Source organism: Struthio camelus, chromosome 8, assembly GCF_040807025.1.
Source record: "Struthio camelus isolate bStrCam1 chromosome 8, bStrCam1.hap1, whole genome shotgun sequence".
NCBI lineage: Eukaryota > Metazoa > Chordata > Aves > Struthioniformes > Struthionidae > Struthio > Struthio camelus.
The window spans coordinates 18,409,270-18,429,537 of record NC_090949.1 but is presented as its reverse complement, the minus strand read 5'-3'; the positions used below and the strand labels follow the sequence as shown (position 1 = coordinate 18,429,537).

Sequence of the window (20,268 nt, the reverse complement as noted above, 5' to 3'; positions counted from 1 at the left end):
GCAAAATGAGATGCATCAAGACAACTCATTGTCTGCAACTATAAATTCAGTTGCTTCCTGATAAATTCATTTTTCTCTAGTAGGATTAAGCCATTTCTTCTGCACCATTAACTTGCAATTTCATATATTGAAGCCCTCTTTTAGAAAACAACAGTTTTCCAGTATATTTAACATCAACAAGAATTAGCCTGCTGTCATAGTTAGATGTGTTGTTAAGTTCACAGTGACTAAAAACAATCCAGATTCTCCTGTCCGTGGGGAAGTGAGCTTTCTGTTGTGACTATCTTTAGTCTTGAGACAATCAGGTAAGGACCAGAGTTAGTTTAAATAAATCAAACCTATCAAACAACTCCAGGTTTTGGAACATAAAGAGAAAATAGTTTTTACCTGTGGCATTTCTAGTGCCTTCATAATGGCAGAAAATGCATACAAATCCCCCAATGAGTCTTTCAGCTCCACTGCTACTTGGATGATCCTGTTTAATGTTGCAGCTCTATCTTCTAGATTTCCTGTGCAACCCAGGATATCCACAGCTATTCCTATTGCCATGGTATTGTGCCTATAAGGAGATAATTTATACTACTGGTTACCAATTACCAAAATGATAATAATACATTATGCTGTACATGTATTCAGAGCAGATCAGTTTGAAGGTATATTTCATTGTCTTGATTGTCCTTAGCAAACTGAATTATTGTTAACAACAACATATTTGTATCAAGAGCAGTAATGCCATTACATGAAATATAGATATGTTGGCTTTGAGTTCATGGGTTAATAAATTTTAACCATTATTATTAAGATATTTTTACTGCGCAGCCAGACTGTCTGTGATGCTTCATCTGGGGGAAGCGCTACCTGGTCGGTGCCCTGTGAGCAAGGTGGAACAGTAGCTGCCAAGTCCACTTGGCGGCGAGTGCATGGAGCAGACTGCCTGAACCAACCAAACCTGACAGCCGAGAGTTGCTTTTCTATTTTACTCCCTGCTGGAACAGATCAGGAGCGGTCAGTTGCTATATGTTAGAGGGAGGTCTGTAATTCCTTATGACATGCTAGCTCACTGGCTTGAGATGCTAAAGCTCTGAATGCAGAATTATGCTCATGCCTTGAAAGACTGAACACTCCTACCGGAAAACTGCCCTAGCTTCGTTCTCCTCCACACTCACATCCCGAGAGGCCCCCTATGACCTAACTTTTGGAGAAAAAAGGTCTGAAATCTGAATCAAAAGCAGAGACGCTAGACATCAGAGATGGGTATCAGGGTAAAAGCTCATAAATAATTCCCCCTTAACTTGGGCAGAAGGTTTATAAAAAGCTTTGCTGTTCATTTTTTTTGGTGTAATAGATCTCCTAGCCTTTCCCCTAGTTGCAGAAGGCTATTAACTGCATTATCCTCCACAACCACTTGCACAGCTAAAATACAGGTCTTCCGTGAATTTAATTTACCTAATGCCTGAGCTCATAAAGGAGAGCTGACCATGTCTGGCAGCTCTAGGACCCTGCTTTCAGTACCATTCTGCTTTCCCTATGCTTCCCTATATTACATTCATGGAGCTGCTCCACGACCTTCAGGAATTTCCCTGGGCAAATAGAAGTGATACTTTGCATCCCACTGAATTATCTTCTGTACACATGAATTCAGAAAAGCGTGCAGGAAAGCGGTCTTTGATGCTTTAATATAGAACACAGGAGTGCTGTGATCTTCTGGCCATCTGCCCTAGAAATGCAGAGTAACAGGAACATTTACCTTTCAATTAGGTCAAGGCGCAGTTGATGTCCATAAGGCAAAGTAATCAGTTCAAGACCAGAGTTCACTCCCATGACCCTTCTCGTTTCTTCGGAAACTTCTAGTATCCTAGCCACCTGTCAAACACAAAAACTTGTGCATGAGTTTTGAAGCTGACTTATTTAAAAACAAACAAACAAACAAAAAAAACCACTAGGCACACAGAAGTACTCCAGGTGAGTGGAGAGCATATACAGCTGAGTGCCCAGGGCATGACAGGATACAGTCATTTAGGAATAGCTTCATTAGCATATGCCCATTCAGCACATTATACAAAAGGACCAATAAAATATTTTTTGCAGAATGATTTAGCTCTCCAAAAACATGAAAGTCATGACCAAAATGCTACCTTACATACGTACATCAGTCATTATAGGGGCTTTATCAAACTTATGTCCTGTTTTTCCAGAACAGATGCATATATACACTGCAGGAAATCTGAGTGCCCCCTTAGCCTGATTCTTGTCAAGGTGCTCTTTGATCCTAAGCACATACAGTTTTGTTTCACCGTCATCATTTCTATAAAGAGGACATTGCTCAAGATGTTTTAGATTATGCCACAGAGTTCTGATGAGGATTAATTAATAAAAGGTCTTCAAGGAGGTCCCTCAAATCTGAATGTCTAACAAAGTCAGTATGTAAAAAACAGACATCCTCACCAATTTGTCCTTGCTTTTTAAACATACAGTATTGGCTACTGGTTATACCAATCACAATTATCTATGCTAATCACAAGCAAAACCATATTTATCTGATAATGTGAGATTATGTGCTGGTTTAAGACCTATATGTTGATACATTTACATTTATTCTTCCTGCTGTTTCTGATACACCTGTCATCAGGCTTCCTTAATTATGAAAAGATGAAGGCAATCTGGGCCAAACAACAAGTCTAGCAGTGCAAAACCTAGCACTATAGAGAAACCTCTTTCACTTCCACAGAAGGAGGAGCGATGCGAGGCTCCTGGAGACACACTGCTCCTCCTCCTTCACAAAGATCCCTCTCAGGCATGCGAGTGGCAGACATTTGCTCCTTCACATAAAAATGGCTGTCTCATAAAAGAAGGTTTCCAGAGGACTAGAAACTTCATTATTTAAAAGGAAAACTGAGATACTGATGCAACAAGAACACCTAAGAACTTCAGCCTTATCACAGATCTCAGTGCAACACATTGACTCTGGCCCAGTTCACATGCCAGTCTGCTTGCATCATACAGTTCTTATCAGTCAATAGTATGCAACAAGTTTCCAACGAATGACAGCTCTCAGCTCTTCCAGAGGAAGATAAAATACAGATATTTCTTTACTTGTCCTAGCTAGTTACTGTTCCTGCTCCAAAATCAAAAAACCTAGATCTTTAAAACACTCCAGTGATTCTTAATTGTACAGGCTCCTACATTTCCAGCAGGTCAGCTTCTTTGGCCCTATTCCAAAGTTTATAGGCTTTAAAATAAGACAGTCACCAGAGCCGGGCTTCAAAACCAGGGCTCCCCCTTCAAAGGCTCCAGAGAGCTGCCCTCACACCCTCAATTAATATATTTTTCCCCTTCACAAAATGGAAATGTCCACAAGAGAAACTGAGTGCCCCTTAGCCACAAAATTCTCAAAGCGTGATGCTCAGATCATTCAGATCATCTAATCTTTGACCAATAGCGCAGGTGAAGAGTACAGTACCCCACAGTTTACAGCTTTTGCTGAAAAGACTGAAGGAGAATCAGGTTTTGAAAGGTCAAACTGAAAGTGCAGCCATGAGAATTAGACACGTCTTTTGCTACAATTCAGGTACTACTCCCCCAAAAATATAGATTATGCTTAATTTACTTCAACGAGCTAATTAAATACTATCTAGGTATATAAACCCTTACTACTTCACTAAGGCATGCGCACCATATGCCTTCAGTCAACAAACACCTTAGCAATACATTAAAAGACATTCTGGTTGCTGTTATTAGATTGAAGGAGGAAAACGTGCATTTTCATAATAAGATGCTGGAGAATGCTATTTCTGTACTGAAGAGTTATAGTAAAGAAGACGCAGTCTATCACTTCTGGAAAGAGCAAGCAGAAGTGGAGCTGCTGAGCAGTTGTTGAGTCACCGTGTCTGCACGAAGGCTCACTCAGCAGCAGCCAATGCTGCTCCTGAAGAGAACCTGCTGTCAGCAGTATCCCAGCAGGCAGCATTCACACACACACACACACACACACACACACACTCATCCCGCTTCAACAGTTCTGATGAACCGTTCCCCTGCCAGAGCTACGGTGTGAATCAGTACAGCAGCATTAGGAAAATGCTGCAGTTTGGTTTCTGCTGGAGCACCACCACTCCCACTTTATCTGGTCTGCAATGCGGTTCCCCCAATGAGTAGTTGAATGTGTCACTTCCCAAGCTGCTCCTAAATCCTTAACACAACATTTGGTCCCTGGGGCTGCTTTGTGGCAGGTACAGCACTCAGGCATCCCAGCATAGATTTAATTGCAGTTGCATGTTTCTTTTACTACACAAAATCATCATCTCGTTAGAGAGACTTTTCTTCTCCTGCCTTTCCATATTTCTGTTCCAATGGCTGATCTCCAAGCCCTGCCAGTTGAACAAAGTCTACATTGTGAAAAATATTTGTGTTTTTTTTTTCCGCTTTCTAAGCAATTTCACTGGCAATACAGTTCTCTCGTAGGAGAGAACTGCAGAAGTCCTTATAACTATTTTACCACGCTGCTTATGCCATCATAAGACAAGATGAGAAGAGCTGTTAGTTTTAGAAACTTATATGTATTAAGTGCCATTCAAACTCTTACATTGTGCCCAATGGTATGGCAACTAGGTGCTGTCTACTATTTGCCTACACAACCTGACTAGCTATTTCCTGTCGCCAGTAGTTGCTTCCACTGTGGGTTTCAACACAGATACCTCTTCTTCCTGTATAGAAGAAAGGCTGAATCACAGATATACAGCAACTGATAGGAGATTAAGAAATAAACAAATAAGCAAACCCATGGAACACAGAAATGTAAAGTCAAGGCTGGTGGGAGAGACCTTTAGTCCAAAGTGTTTGTGAGCATTCTTCAGATGAAGAAAAAAAAATTAATCCCACCCCTGCAAGCAAGTCAATATATTTATTACACTAACTGCAAATCTAACCATTTATCTTTTCAAATCAGTTGTTAAAAAAGTCTAAAGTCACATAACGTAAAATAAAATGCAAAAAAAAAAGTATTTCTTCTTACATTTATTATCTTTTACAATTAATCTTTCTTACCTTGCAGTCCATTCTAAGAATATGTTGGGCAATAATCTTTGGATTGTTGTTGGTAAATAGCTCCTTAACCCTTTTTAACATTGATGTTTCCAGTGGTTTGTTTTCAGGAGGAAGTAGTTTGGATTCAAAATCATTCGGTTTAAAACCAGACACTGTCTCAAGAACAGGTGCAAAAAACAGGCTGTTGTCTTCAGCCAGTTCAGTTGAAGCTTCTAAAGGATCTGCAGAGCTCATTATAGGATCGTCTTCCAGGATCAAATAGCTCGTTTCAGAGTTCCTGAATGAGTGTGTTCCCCTCTCCTTTAGCACCAGATGTTCCACGTAGCTGTTTTTCTGACATAAAGGTTGTTTTGTTGCTGCAGGACCTCTGGCAGGGCTTAGTTCACAACAGTGTCCTTCTGAACTGTGAGAGGCTGAAGGAGACTCTGGGGGCTTCAGCAAGGGTGCTTTGCTGGGCTTAGGTGGAGGCTTTGGACAGAGCTGACTGTCTGATCCTCTAAGAGCTTCCCCTACATGTGACTCAGAGGTAACTTTCAGAACAACTGTGGGGCTCAGAGAAGGTTCACTGCCTGTTCTAAATGCAGGAGAGCTTGGACAGGAGTTTGCATCTACTTCAGGTAACTGAGAAGGATGTCTTGAACCTGTAGAGGAAAACAGAAAGAAAAAAAAATAATCATTTTCCCAATGCAATAATTTAGAAGGCAAAAACATATACAATTCCTGATGCCTAACTCAGGGTTCATTTTCTTAACAATATTCCCCAAGGGAAATAGTATCAAATCATGTCAATTATTCACCATCAGAAATGTATTTGAAATACATATTTTCAGAAATGAGCTAGCCAGTAAATCCCATTCACTTGCTGATCCTCCCAAAATCCCAAATACACAGAACAGCTGCACTATAATGTTATTATGTGGTAACACTGACAATAACTCTAGTCCCTACTGCATACATAGCTGTAATGTCAGAGCTGGATAGTCTCCATGGCTTGCAACAGGAGGTTCCTTTGTAACCCGATCTACCCTACAAAAACAGAAACTTCCAGTTGCATCACATAAGAGATGAGTCGCTTCTGAGAACGATAAATTTGAGATGAAAGAGAAGCTTCCCAAAAGTCAAGCCTGAACAGGTAGTGGGGTATGGAAAGAATGAATTTCAGGGATGCTAATCTCTTTGCTAAACAGTAGCTGATTTGAAGAGCTGGAGAAATACATCTACATACTTCCGTGTTAAATATTTATGCCTCATCCTGTACTTATTGCACATGCAAACCTATCAACTTCAAATACAGGACTGAACTGTATGTCAGACATTCCCATATCAGAGTTCTCAGGGCACTCGCTTGTATCCACAGCAAGTCGGCCGGTTTTATCATGTGGGCTTGGCTGCTTGCTTCCAGCTGGCTCTCAATTCACACAGCAGATAACAAAATTTGCAGATCACAGCCTATCTCGTTATACAGCCATATGACACCAGAACCTGTTCTGAGGACGCCATCACAAAACACACAGCTGTACTTTTTAGTAAACTGTTTAGTTTAGTACTTTTTAGGTTAACTGTTACAGTAGCAAAAGAAATGTTTTTGCAGCCATGGTTTGGAATAAGATAATTGATTCAGTTACAAAGAGACAGAATTGTTTTATGAATGCCTCTGTCCATCCCGCTGCTAAACACAGGAGTGCACCCTTTCTATCAAGGTACAGTTTCATTATACAAATATTTAACATCTTTTTATCTCAAGAAGTCTTTCTGTAATGGGTGTTATAAATTTTAACAGCTGTAGTATCATTGCAAGTTTCCTTACACAGTATGCTGGTATGGAAACAACGTGCCTCTGAGAATGAAAAAGCCAAAATCAGCAGCTGAACAAGTACTGGTACACCTCGTATCACTTGCATAAAAGCAATGACAGTGACAGCTCTGGAAAACAAGAATCAGATGGTAACAAGGGGGTTGAAGGGAAAAAGGATAAAAAAAGGGAAAAAGAAAGAGAGTGAAGGAGGAACAGAATAGAATATGAAGCCATGACACTACTTTTCTGTTGGTGGAGAACACCACAGTACCACATCTGCATACTCTGCCGTGAGAAAATGCAGTTACCAAGATTTCTATGAAGTTCACCTCTTCTACTCAACAGACTTTTGTCAGAACAACAGGAGTTAAACAAGTCAGTTCTTATAAGCCACAAGCGAGGAAAGGTAACACTGTCAGAAAGGATATTAATTCATGCCAATTCATGCCATTTTTATGGTGTGGAAGCCTGCTCAATTGTGTGCTAAGATACCAAGCTGGCTGGTGCATTGTAAATAAATAACCTGTCAGCTATACTTGAAGTGCAATGCTTATACTAATTTAGTTTATGCTGGCTGTTAAACAGCAGCCGTATGGACAGTACTTGGAACACCCAAAGGTCCAACTTTGGTCTGAAGCGTTAACAGACAGCTGAGACACACACAGTTTCTAAGTCTTAGAAGTTTAATTCCCACACGTACCTAGTGGCAGATAGCTCTCCGACTGGTGAGCCTTTAGGGGAAATCTTTTCTCCAGGACATGATTCAAACTAGCTGGCTGGCTACCACTTTTTTCTTTGTTTCTAGGGTAGACAAAAAAAAAAAAAATCACTCAAATCCAACACTCTTAACATACACACTTAATCACCAGCATATATCATATCCAGGGCAAGGATCGTTAGCACTGCACTTTGGCAGCTCATAAGAATAAAAGCTACTTCATGTTGGTATGGCAGCAATAAAAGGGGATTTAACGTGTGAACCTCCAGTATTCATCAGGATGTGTCTTTGAATGCTAAGATTTCTCAACAGAACATTTGATCTGGGCACTGAAGAGAAATTAGGATCCATTATCCTTCTTAATCAAGGAGCCAGATTTACCAGAATATCTTATTCTTTGCCCAATACCTAGTATTTTTACTGCAGAAATGATATATGGGAAGAAAGACTTCTCCAGAGCAGCAGCAAGATTTCATTTTAATCTTTCAGTATATATCAGGACTGTAATGATTTACTAAGCCAATGAAGAACAAATTGCGCCTCTGTTATGCTTCCAGAGTCTTAAATTTGCTCTCACTCTGGATTTCAACTGAATTATCCCTTCACTCTCTCCGGTTTCCATCAACCCGCAAATGGAGAACCAGAGCCAAAGGCAACACCACCTTCAAGCAACCAGACCCTATGAAACTGCATATGGGCATCTTGTTTTTCCAAAGATATTTTCAGAATCTGATTATTTCACTCATTTACCAAACTGCTAGCATTTCATACTTCTGCTAGGCTAAATTTGTCACTATTGTAATGCCATAGCAGGGCTAAGAGGCTTCCTTTAAACTTGATGCATGCTCTGTATCACATGATGAGTGAAGACTCTGGGATGGATGAAGCTACGATGGGAGTGGCAATGCTGCACATCTATTTAACTCCTTAATGTAGTTTAAATTTTCTAAAATCCAATCGAGCAACCATAAAGTAGTTAGCATCTTCTCAACAACTTCAAGAAGTTTCAAAATCAGGCCCTAAAAAAAATTTTTGCTAAAAATTAGCACACCTGAAGCCTAATCCTTCCACATAAAATCAGCATAAAAACTCACATCACCTTCAACACAAGCAGACAGGGTTACCCAATTTCCCTTTAGAAGGATAGCAAAACTAAAGTACCTCAAAAGATTTCCTCTGGATAAGCTCTGCTCCTGGGGTTGCATGCTGGATACACCAAGACTCAGCCTTTTCGCAGTCTCTGTTTTTCCTTCAGGGATACTTTTTTCTTTTTGTCGGACTGGAGATACACCATACTTTTCTTCTAGACATCTGAGAGGCACAGTCCTGTTGATAGGCTGAAAAATTATTGCTCCACTCTGCTTCGATATTGGTGTGCGATTCCCAACATAGTATCTGACTAAGCCAGGGATGCTGTCGAAACTTTCAAGTTCAAACTGATACTGAACACGGCAGTACGCTTCATTGAGTCTTAGAACTGTTCTGTTGATTTTAAAATGCTGAGAGCTATTTTTCCACTGACAGGTAAGAACAAAGTTCCCAGGACTGGAGAGAGAATCTCTAATCAGAAAATCTCCATCTCTCTGAACTAGGCTTTCTGCCACCTTTGAGGAGGAAAAAAACGATATGCAAAATACTTTCAGAATCAGAAAGCAAGTAGTTAAACAATTCCCTTGGCAATAAAATACTCCTAAACATAGGACTTTATTTGGCTGCTCAGAGAGCACAGGCAAAGCCAGAAAACAAAGAGCAAGGAATAGAAGTGGTAGAAGGATGATCCCTAGAGTTCCAAAATTGTGAGGTCACCCTGCTGCCGAGATCCGAGGGAGTTTCTTGAACAATGCCCGGCAGCCAGAAGCATGACCCATTTCTTTTAATATCTTAATAGAAAAGAAGGCATGAAGGGAAAGCAATGACTCAGGATTCTAGAGTTTAAAGCTTTTCAACATATATTCACAAAAAGGTTTAGAAGCCATTACTATAAGCAGCCAAAAATCTTCCTTTCATTATTATTACTTCAAGCAACAGAGGCTTAATTTTTTTTATACTTAGTGATTACTGCATATTACTAGGAAGAGTCTGAAAACGTCTTTTTCTCTGTTTTGAGTTAGTCCTTTCCGTAAGATAAACTACATATCCAACAGTAAGTCCTAAGTGCAGTGTTTGTGGATACTGTGCCTTCTCTCCGTATTTACACGAACGGCAGCAGACAGGGTTACGGCTACGGTGAGAGCTGGAGTGAGGCCCGCAGGGGGAGCTCCAGATGCTTTTGGTACAGAAGACTCAATATAATGACAGTATTAAAAATATTTTTAACTGTCATTGTAAGGATCAAAATGAAGTTATTACATAGGTTTTGTGTTTTTTCCTCTCCCAAATTCCAAGCTCCAGAAATTAAAGTAGTACATTTCAACTTCAGTTAAGTATACTGAATCAAATGAATGCCAGCATTTCTGAACAACATATGGAGATATTATCCTCATACAAAGTTTAAATTTCACTTGCACCTTTATTCAGTGCACAAAAATCCTATAACGTTTATAGTTTCCACTAACATCTGCCCTGAATTCTATCTCAGTCTTATTTACACCTAGCTGTGATAAAGAAATAACATGGTTTTCACACTAGTAGAGTTATGTTGCTGTTAAATTAATGCAAACATCAGAAATCAATGTGTAACATTTCAGTGCAATCCTATCTGTCCGTAAAAGCTCAAAGCACTGTTGGCAATGCAAAGACCAGGAAGCACATACCTGCCGAGGAATACGTCCATGGTACCAGGCATGGCTACGCAAGTCTTCGCTACTCAGCTGCAGTTCTTCTTCTAACTCCTTCTTCAGTTTTTCTGGGCTGTTGTCCGTAAGTTGCCTCTCTTTAGAAAACTGTAATAAAAGATTAAAAGCTTCAGCTGTGCCAAGTTCAGTGATTAACATTTTACCTGGGTTATAACTTCCATCACATGGTGTGCACTGGCCACTGGAATGCAGGTGCTGCTTTTATCAGGCTGGCTTGGCCTCGATCCCTAGGCTGTATTTGCAAAATCTAACATTTCGTGAGATAAGGTGTTATTGTTACATGCTGCACAGAATATAGCAAAGTGTTATGTCTGTACACCTAAGTAATAAATATGCACCTGCAGAATCACTTCTCTTAGAATTTTTATTGGAAAAAGGGAGTAACTAGGGCAAAAATAAAAAAAAAAAGAATAAAGAAAAGCTGGATCCACATACCCTCCTTGAATAGCCTTCCTCCTCTTTAAATTGCCAGTTTAGATTCATATTTCTTTTTTTTTTTCGCCTTTGGCCCATTCAAGTAAAAATGCAGCAAGACAAGCTAAACTGGACAAACATACTTGTTCAATATTTCTGTTGCACTGGAAAAAAAAGTTTGCTAAAGTAAATTTTCTCCCTTAAAGAGCTTACTTCTAATGTGTATTAAATCTGCATCTCCAGCCACTTCGCTGGAGAAGTGCCACAGACTTGAGCACTCAGTGGAGGGAAGTTCCGTGGGCTTCCTAACGTTCTCCCAGGGGCCTGGGACTCCAGCTTATCTTTAATGTTGTTCAAGAGCTTCAAAAGCCTAAGATACTCAACAGAAAACAGCCTCGTGGTAGGCAATATGTTGCTACATTGATCAAAGAAACTGTACACTCCCTCTTAAAAAGAAAAAAAAAAACCCCACCAAAAACAGAGAAAGTAACACAGGTCACCAGTTGGGAAGCAGATTAAAATGCAACAACATTTTTCCCCCCCGCAGCATTATGTATCTTTTTCTTAGTTCTCTGGCTATTGGCCAAAGCTCCCAGGATCCCTTCACTGACATACTGATGTAAATACGCAATGCATGCAGTATTTGAAAGAGAACGGGGAATGCTGCTGCCTGCCCACCAATCCTGCCCCTTCCCTGAAGGCCGCTCTCTAGAGTTTTCTTCTTCATATCGAATACTCACAGCACCTAGCTGTGAGAGCAGGTGGCATACATTTAGCACTTCCTTCAACAATCCTCCCTGCAATTTTGAGCAGACTGAATGACAACAGATTACTAGAGAGCAGATTTTTGGTGGAATAATGCCAGAAGAGGCATCCTGCTGCCAAGACTATTTAAACATGCTGGGTGCCTGGACAAATTCTGAGATAAATTCTCTTCTTGTCTGCCTCTCAGAAAAAAATGCGGCTTATTTAAAAAAAAATATAAGCGAGTGTAGTAGTCTATATAGAAAGGCAACAGATAAAAACCACCCAGTAAAGGATCACTTTTCACCTCAATTTTGCCTCTGAGCGCCATATTAAGGTAGCGTTTATCCACATAAACGCTGTTCAAAACAGACAATCATTTTCAATGGGGAGTAAATCCTCTGTCCTCTTGTACGGTCAAGGACTTTCATCAATTCCTCTCAAACGTCTTGAGAAGTCTGTGTGAAAACAAACCATGCCACAAAAAAGACTTTCATTGCAAGGCCTCCTCTCATAACAACATGCACAACATGAAGAGATGAAGGTACTGGGTGCAGGAAGAGTCATACTACACCCAGTATGGCTGCGGTGAGGGCTTCAAGTCCAAAAGCATATCAAAGCATCAAAGCATAGTAACGTGGAAAATCTCCCTCCACTCCAAGCCTCTGTGCCCTGTCAGACTGGCATAATTGAAGGACTAGCAGCACATGCCTGCCACCTTTGATTTCCCAGCTCAGATTGCTGGATATTCATTTACAGTTCACTGGCACTGACTCCAGAATAAAGAGTTAGCCATTTCACTGTCACACTGCACAGAATTACAACCCGTGCTACAGCATCCGCACAAGCTGGAGAGGGGAAGGCAGAATGAAGAGCGTACAACTTGAGAGTAGAATTTCCAAGAGCGTCTGAGCCACCACGTTTCCACTGAGCACACATGGAAGTGCTTGGACAACTTTTGAAGTCTCCTCTCCAATCCGAACAACAGCACACAGTTGTAACAGTACACAAATCTGCGTGCATAGCTGTGCCTTTTGCTGACCTTCTGAAAGGAACTACTACTTTTACACGAACTCTATCCAGTACAAGAAAAAATTCTGAAAGACATTTTTGACTGCAACATTGAAGTACTAAAACAATTAAAACTTGTGAATTGCTACCCTCACTCCAGGACCAGCTGTAACCCAGTGGTAGGCAAAGCTATTGTATAATGGAACCTAGAATTATTTCTGGTAGTTAAATGGATTTTCACTGCTCTAGAGTGAATGTAATGAGACACACATTGCACTCAAATTACTTCTAGTAACATCACAAGGAAAACATTTAAGGAATCCAAACCAACTAAATTGTTAACATTCATGATTACCGGTTTGTTAAAAATCCACTCCGCCATGGTTAACCACACTGACCAACACCCTGACTGCCACAGGTCATCTCCTGTGCCGAAGCAAACATGCTGAAATAACCCTTCTGTGACTCGGACCTCCGCGGAAGAACTCCTGTGGCCGGTGCATATCCCAAAATAGGTAGGGGGGAAACTGCCTAGGTAAGTAATTGCTGCAAATCTGTCTTCCTGGACAGGTTTTTCTTGGCTGAGACTGGTTTCTTATATGTGCATTAAAGGAGAAGAGTGACCGATAACACTGTTTGCAATGATAATAGGTCCTTCTATTCTAAACCCTATATCCAAGCCCTGTGATTCTGCAAAAATCTCTCCATGCACTGAACTTCACATCTTGCAAGTGAGGGTTCAAAATCAGTCCAGGTACAAATTACACAAGCATGTTGGTGTGCAAATGAGCAAGATGGTAAGCTTAGGATGGCATAATTAGCTATGTCAATGGACTTGTGTTGTAAAAGAAAAGGTGATTATTCCACTCAAGGTGATGAAGATTTCAGCCTCGTTTCCCAACAGATTGCTGCAGCAATAAGTTAATGTACAGTAACGGAATGCTGTAAATTTGCCCTTATTTCTTAGCAACGAGCCTTCAGCTAGTAATGTGCCTTCAGTTTCTGTGCTGGTCTAAGGTACTTTGTTGGCTCTTACCATATGATAGTAAGAAAACCGAATTTACATTTCCAGCTAGCTAGAGAAAGAGAGAGCAAACAAGTATCACAGGATAACAAAAATCTAGGACAAAAATTAAAAGGACTTCATTATATTCTGCAACAAAACGTGCTAGAAGAAACTCTTAAAGATTTCCAAACAGTAATAACCCTGTTGGAGATCTCGAATATACAAGCAAATCAAGTCAACAGATCTCTTTCGAAATAGAGATGCTTGGACTTCACTGACCTACACAGAGCTCCCCAAACGTGCTTTTCAGAACTTTTTGTTTACGTTTTGTTCTAGCCTGGTGCTATTTTAAGGTATTCCTGGTGTGCTGAGATTTTGTGACTAGGTCTTAAAAGAAGTCCCAAACTACCTAGCAATGCAATACGGCCAATCTCCAGCAAAAGCCCTCAGTCCTACTTAAATCTCCAACAGAAAACCTAGAGAGCCAAGATTTTAGAGGGGAAAAAGATCCAGTTAGTACAAGCATGTTACTATTTTCAGTAAATACTGCACAAGTTTATATTTTACAAAAGATTTCTATTCCAGGGCCATTACATCAGTAAGCACAGCCTACTTTTATTTTAGCAAACTAGTCTTGATGTTACATACTGTTTTATATTTCTCCAGTAAATGTTAACCAAGTGTACTGAACACTGGACAATATTAAAGTTCAAGGAAGTCAAACAACTAAACATATTCTTGTTTAGGGTAAATTTAAAAGAGGACTTGGCCTACCAATATTTGCTGTACCTATGAAACTTGTGAACATATTTTAATGGAAACTTTCCACAATAATCTGTTGTTCATGCATCCAAGAGATTATTTTTATTTTCATTTGAGAGAATGGCAATCTCTAGAGGAAATTCACTATATCAAACTCTAGTGTTAACCATCCTAGTTGAACTTACCACATTAAATAAGAATAATTCTGAATTGTGCTGAATAATCTACAGGATGAGTTTGGTGGTAAACAAAAGTCCCACAGTTACTTCTGTGGCATACTGGCATTGGATTCTTCCTCCATGCCTTCAACAACTCCAGGGAAGCACACGGAATTGCAGCACTGGAATATCAACATAACTGAGAGGAGAATCACAACAGGTTTCTATATGTATCCCCCACATTGCAGCTTACGTGTTCTGGCTTTGCTGGCCAGAACTCAATTCATATCTGAAACTGGTAGACACAAGTACAATGTGATTAGAGGACAGCCCAGGCAGAAAGAAATTGTCTTAATTTCTCCCCAAAGTGATCCAGTGTTATCTTTTTTTTTTTTTTTAATGGCTTGAATCATGACCATTAGTCAGGTACCTGTAACAGTCCTTGGCTGTACTTTAAATAAATAATACCTTGCCAAGAGGATATAAGGAGAGATGACGTGAATTTCCTGATAACTGAAAATGAAGCAAGAGATTTTGGACTACTGCAAAGTATGTCTAAAAAGACTTCAAAGTATGTTTAAAAAGTGAAAGTACTTGCCTTGTGGCCTCATTTTCATCCAATGTCAATTATTTCCTGGTGCTCTGCACAGCTCTGCCAGCTGATATTTAAATTACCCCAACAGGCAGCTTTGGAACCACCTGATTTCTTGTTTCCTTGATGGTTTCCCCCCCCCGGGGGTGGTGTGGGGGGGAGAGATAATTATTAGAAATAAGTAAGAACAGCTCTGTGAAAAGGGGACAGTGATCAAGGAAATAAACCAATCCAGGAAGCCAGCACCTTTCCTAAACTTTTAATAAATTTACTATAAATATCTAAAACAAATTTATTATATCTATCTCCCACATCAATCTCATCTCCTCATCTCCAGCACTTGGAGGCCTGCTACTTTTGCTTAAGTGCACCATGAAGTCTGAGCTACCACCTGACCTTGCAAAATGACTAGGTTTTATACAACTTTCAAATAAACGAGGAGCGATGGGAAGATATGCTGTGGTTCTGATTCACCAGAAACTCACATTTTGTGAGATTTAAACATAACTTTTAGCCAAGTAGACAATTTAAGACAAAGACCAACCAGCTATAGATGTGGAGGGGATACTCAGGGAGAGGTAGGAAAGACCAAGAAGAAAGAGAAAGATGTGAAACAAGAGAAAGGACCAAAGGGGGGGGGGGAAGAGAAAAAACTAAAAAAAAACCTGGAAAATGAACGGAATTCTTCTAATCCCAAACCACTATAGAGCAAATCCTAAGCAACTTGATCATACAGAAAGTGAACATCTTACTGTAAATGTTCCAACTCAGGTTTGATACACAACTCACTGGCTGCAGAGATCCCTTATCTCTAACGCCACAGTCTTGTGATCCTCATCAGTGTCAGAGCGCCTGTTTGGCGCTGCGAGTACAAGCATTTTAAAATATACATGTGCATACATTTATAGTATATTTTAATTTTATTTATAATGAATACAATGTGTTTTATTTCATCTGTAATCCTTGCCAACCAAGCTATGAAAAACAACACTTGCACTAAGCATTGGAAAGAATACCCATCGGGAACCAGACTCTCAGTTGTCTTTTTGAAAATATTCTTGTTGGTCCTTATCTTCTCCTGGCCAATGATTTTACATTTTTTGTACAAGAGCTTGCAAAGTGACAAGAACACAAACATACAGTTATTTCTCAAATGTTGTATGAGAAAGAACTAATGTAAGAAAGGGAGTTTCTAATTTTAGGAAACCGTATTCATACTAACTCACGCATTTTGGAATACAACTGTGGCCACATTCTTCACAAGGTTAGTTTTCTCTCATCTTCCAGAGCGCACAAGGCTCTTGCAGGACTAAAACAAGTACTATGTCAAGTAATGGGAGATATAAAATGGATGTTAAAAGTACCTTTGTATGCCCGAGTGCTAGCTTTGGCAAGATTTTTTATTTTCTAGTGGCTTAATTGGCTGTTTGAGACATGGAACAAATAATATATAAACTTTTGCCACGCCCAAGATACATATGAGAGAAGTGTAGTACTAACCAGAGAAGTGAACGGCAATTTTGCAGCCATGAGATTTTTCTGTGCCTGTTTAGGTATCAACTAACAATTTTTTGAGGTCACTGATGAACAATAACAAGTCACTGCAAAAACTTCCATCATGATTATACTGGTTCTTTAAAATCAAATAAACCACATCGTGCACATGTCCTCAGTCTGCCGTTATGCACAATGCAACCTGCCCAGCATTCACAGAAAAGTGGCCGTGTTTCATTAACTCGTTAGTGAGATACTTGTTTGGGAGGGGAGAAAATAATAAAAGTGTTTAGTACCAAATTCAGTCTAATGTCAACCGAAGAAAATGGAGAGACATCAATCCTAGTGGACTCTGGATCCACCTTCTACAACAACACTATAATGATAATAATTCCTTAATTTTCTAAGTGATTATATTCAGAGATAGGAAGACACTGCCATATCTAGTTCCTCTAATTTTAGAGTTTAATGTTAGTCAAATTCTAATCTCCTTGTTCAGTGGCACCAGGGATTTTGACTCTGTCAATCGAAAAGATTTTAGAATTGGTTACTTTTTTTTGTTTTAACCTGAGAAACATCTAAATGCATCACTAAGAAGCCAAATGCATAAATATTTATTGGAGAATCTTATCATAGCATGGAACAGAAACCCCTTATGGAATAACAGTAGTCCCTGTACTGTCTGACAGAGGGCATACTGCAGTCAAAATCTGATAAACTATGTAAAGTTACCTGGGAAATTTAAAGATGATATAGTACAAGATTCACCAAAACTACAAACCCGGAGGCAAGATAGCGAGGAACCAAAGTTCAGTGAGCTACGCAAAATTTCACATCTTTCTGATAAGTCAGTCTTTCCCATCCAGGCACCCATAACACTGGGTGATGATGAGTTGTAAACTCCTATTATCAAGTCCAACAGCCTCCATACACATGCTGAAACTGGATACACGAAGCCCAAGGATGCCAGTGAAACAGATTTAGATCATCACATACTGAAGAAATATTAATTAAGATCTGCTATCTAAAAAAAGTGTTTGCAACTCATCCAAGAGATGGCACTGGCAATAAGTAGCTGCTTATAAATGCCCTCTTACACATGCCGCATTCATAACATTAGTACATTACCTAGCAATGAGCTAAGATCTATGTGCTGGAAGTTTTAAAACTTGGCAGTCCTGATAATTTGAGTGGCTTTCCCCTTTTGCATAGCTTTAGCTGAGTATGAATCATAGCAGACAATTAAGAACGAAAATACTTAAACTTCGAGAGCTTTCCATCTGGTGACGATGGCCATATTAGCTAGAACAACAATATGTCTTGCGGCCAGGAAAATTCATTCTTACAAAGAGGAGCCCCTCACCCTAAAGTCATTCTCCTTTGTTTTCCAAAAATGGAAGCTGGCCTTCACATTAAGCAGCTACTGAAATCAAATAGGAGTGTAATATTGATTGAAGAATAATTTGACCCAAGTTCAGATCATCTGCACTGACCATTATATTTTCTATTTATGTACGGGAAAACAAACCAAACTTCTGCTGTTGAAATCTTAATTTCACATGCTAAAAGTACATTGAAATGTGACTGTTCAGGTGCTACATTGCTCACTATGTTTGGTGGGACATAATGGGGCATCTCTGTGCTTGGTCACATAGTGCTTTCAATTAAATTTATTTTTAGTTACATTGTTTGATTTATCTCAGTGCGGCAAAAAAAATCTCTATCAGAGGTAGCTGCCGATTTCAACAGGCTTATTTATGGATTGATTTGATATTGTATTACATGAGTATCCGCTATTAAAACTATAAAATAATCTCATTAATTACGGAAACTGACTTTGCTTGAACTGGTATGTTTTTACAAATTAAGGGACTACTTAGCCTAAGTTGCTTTTGTTGTGATCCTAAGCACTTAGGCATTTCATGGAAGGCACATCACTTGGCACCTTGTGCAGACCTCACCCGATTTTGCCACCAGCTGTTTCTATACCTATAGCCATTTTCTCTTAAACAAATGCACCCCAGTCTCCTACCATCAGGACTTCTTAAAATAGCAGTTTTTCAGATTCAGCTAAAGCTAGATCTACACGCTGGAACACATGTATTCAAAGCTATTTTAAAAGCTGCAAAACTCTTTAAATAGAATATTATTTTTGAAAGAGCCCAGCTGTAATTTGTTTCTGCATAAAAGGTTTTATTTTTTCTCCACTCTACAGCAAACGCTATTAATGTTTCAGTTTCTCTAGAGACTACATGGATTAGACCAAATGGAAAATTGCCATGACAACACCACCGTTATTTTAAGTATTAGAAATTCATGCCAAGTTAAACAAAGGACATGGTCAAGAACAACGGTTTTGTAACTGTTCTGATAGCCAACAATAAAGCCCAACTTCATTTTTAAAGTTTCAGAACAACAGAATTAGGCCTTATGTTTAAAATTCTACTGAAAATAAGAATTAATTATGGTAACAGGACAGTCCTTAGCCCTCTATCCAGATGATAACTTCCGATATTTGTTCCAGTGAAAGAGAAGAGAGTCTGATCAAAGTCACTTTTTCACCATGCCCAAAAGAGTGAGCTCCACACCCCACTTTCAGAAATGGGCAGGTCATTTACGAGGCTAAATCCTTGGTTTTGGTTTCAACTTTTAAGTGTTTCCATCAGAGCTTGAAAGCTTACAGGCCAGAAGGCAACCTTCACATCCTTCCTCATTGTGAGGTGCTTCAGAAAAATTACACACATCAGCACAATGACTGCCACAGCTGTGACTTTGTAATTCAAAGATTTACAATTCAAGCATAAATCTTAAATAAAAAGATTTAAAATAAAAAGATTTAAAAGCTTAGGTGTAGCTCACAGATCCTCAGAAGCAATCAGATACCCCATCTGATTATAATTCAATTTCTAAGTCACTTACACACCTCTGAAAGTACGGCTCTAAAGGTTAAAAGGCTTTTTCTTTTTGCAAATAGTGCTTAATATATTGTGTGCATTTTATAATTAAAATAGTCTAAAAGTATGAAAAGTAAGTTCAAAATTGCCTAAAGGTGGGTTTTTTTTTTTTTGTTTTTAAACTGAGTTTCTGAGCACAACTGCCTACATTTTCAATAAGCAGGTGAAAAAGTTTAGGTAACCAAATGATCTGATCAATTAGATTCTGAAAGCCTGAAACACGACTTTGCTAAGGTACTGTTGAGCAAGTCCAATGCCAGAAGCATTTTTACTTGGTGCCTAAACTTTAAGACAGTCGGCTTCAGGCTTATAAAACTGAAAGTTGTTTCAGCTGCTCTCTGAGACAACGGTGCATTCTAAAGATGTTCTTTAGACCAGAAACACACTATATCCAACTGTCATATAAAAACATTTCTGAATAAAAACTACGAGCATTACTGACTAGCACACTGCATATTTACTGTTATTGAAAAAGGGCACCTACCTTGACTCTGATAATAGATTTACGATGATAAAAGCAGCAAAGAGCTGCAATCAGCATTTGAAAAACATTACAATCCTTCGGCATTTTCAATGCTGCTGTTAGCGGGGTCCTCAAGACTGAAGACAAATGGTCAATACTAGCAGGTTTCAAAGGTTTTGCAAGCTCTTCAGTATCACCACTGCCTGCCGGAGCTGCTGTGCTCCCCCTACTCATGGATCAGCCGGGGACACTTTCCACAGCTGAAGCTGATACTATCAATTCAGTGGCCTCTGGCATGCTAGCTCCCAGCCTGCCACAG

The 20,268-nt window shown here is 39.5% G+C and overlaps 1 protein-coding gene across 11 annotated transcripts in view; it reads right to left on the bottom strand.

Moving 5' to 3' along the window:
• The window catches only part of BCAR3 (BCAR3 adaptor protein, NSP family member), a 117,317-nt gene that overhangs the window by 6,701 nt on the left and 90,348 nt on the right, over positions 1-20,268 (bottom strand). For all 11 annotated transcript variants that reach the window (XM_068952453.1, XM_068952446.1, XM_068952448.1 and 8 more), the window contains 6 exons: positions 10,310-10,438; positions 8,718-9,160; positions 7,539-7,639; positions 5,044-5,684; positions 1,748-1,863; positions 388-559 (listed from right to left, as the gene is read on the bottom strand). In XM_068952453.1, the coding sequence (XP_068808554.1) occupies positions 388-559; positions 1,748-1,863; positions 5,044-5,684; positions 7,539-7,639; positions 8,718-9,160; positions 10,310-10,438 (1,602 nt within the window). The remainder of the gene's footprint in view (positions 1-387; positions 560-1,747; positions 1,864-5,043; positions 5,685-7,538; positions 7,640-8,717; positions 9,161-10,309; positions 10,439-20,268) is intronic.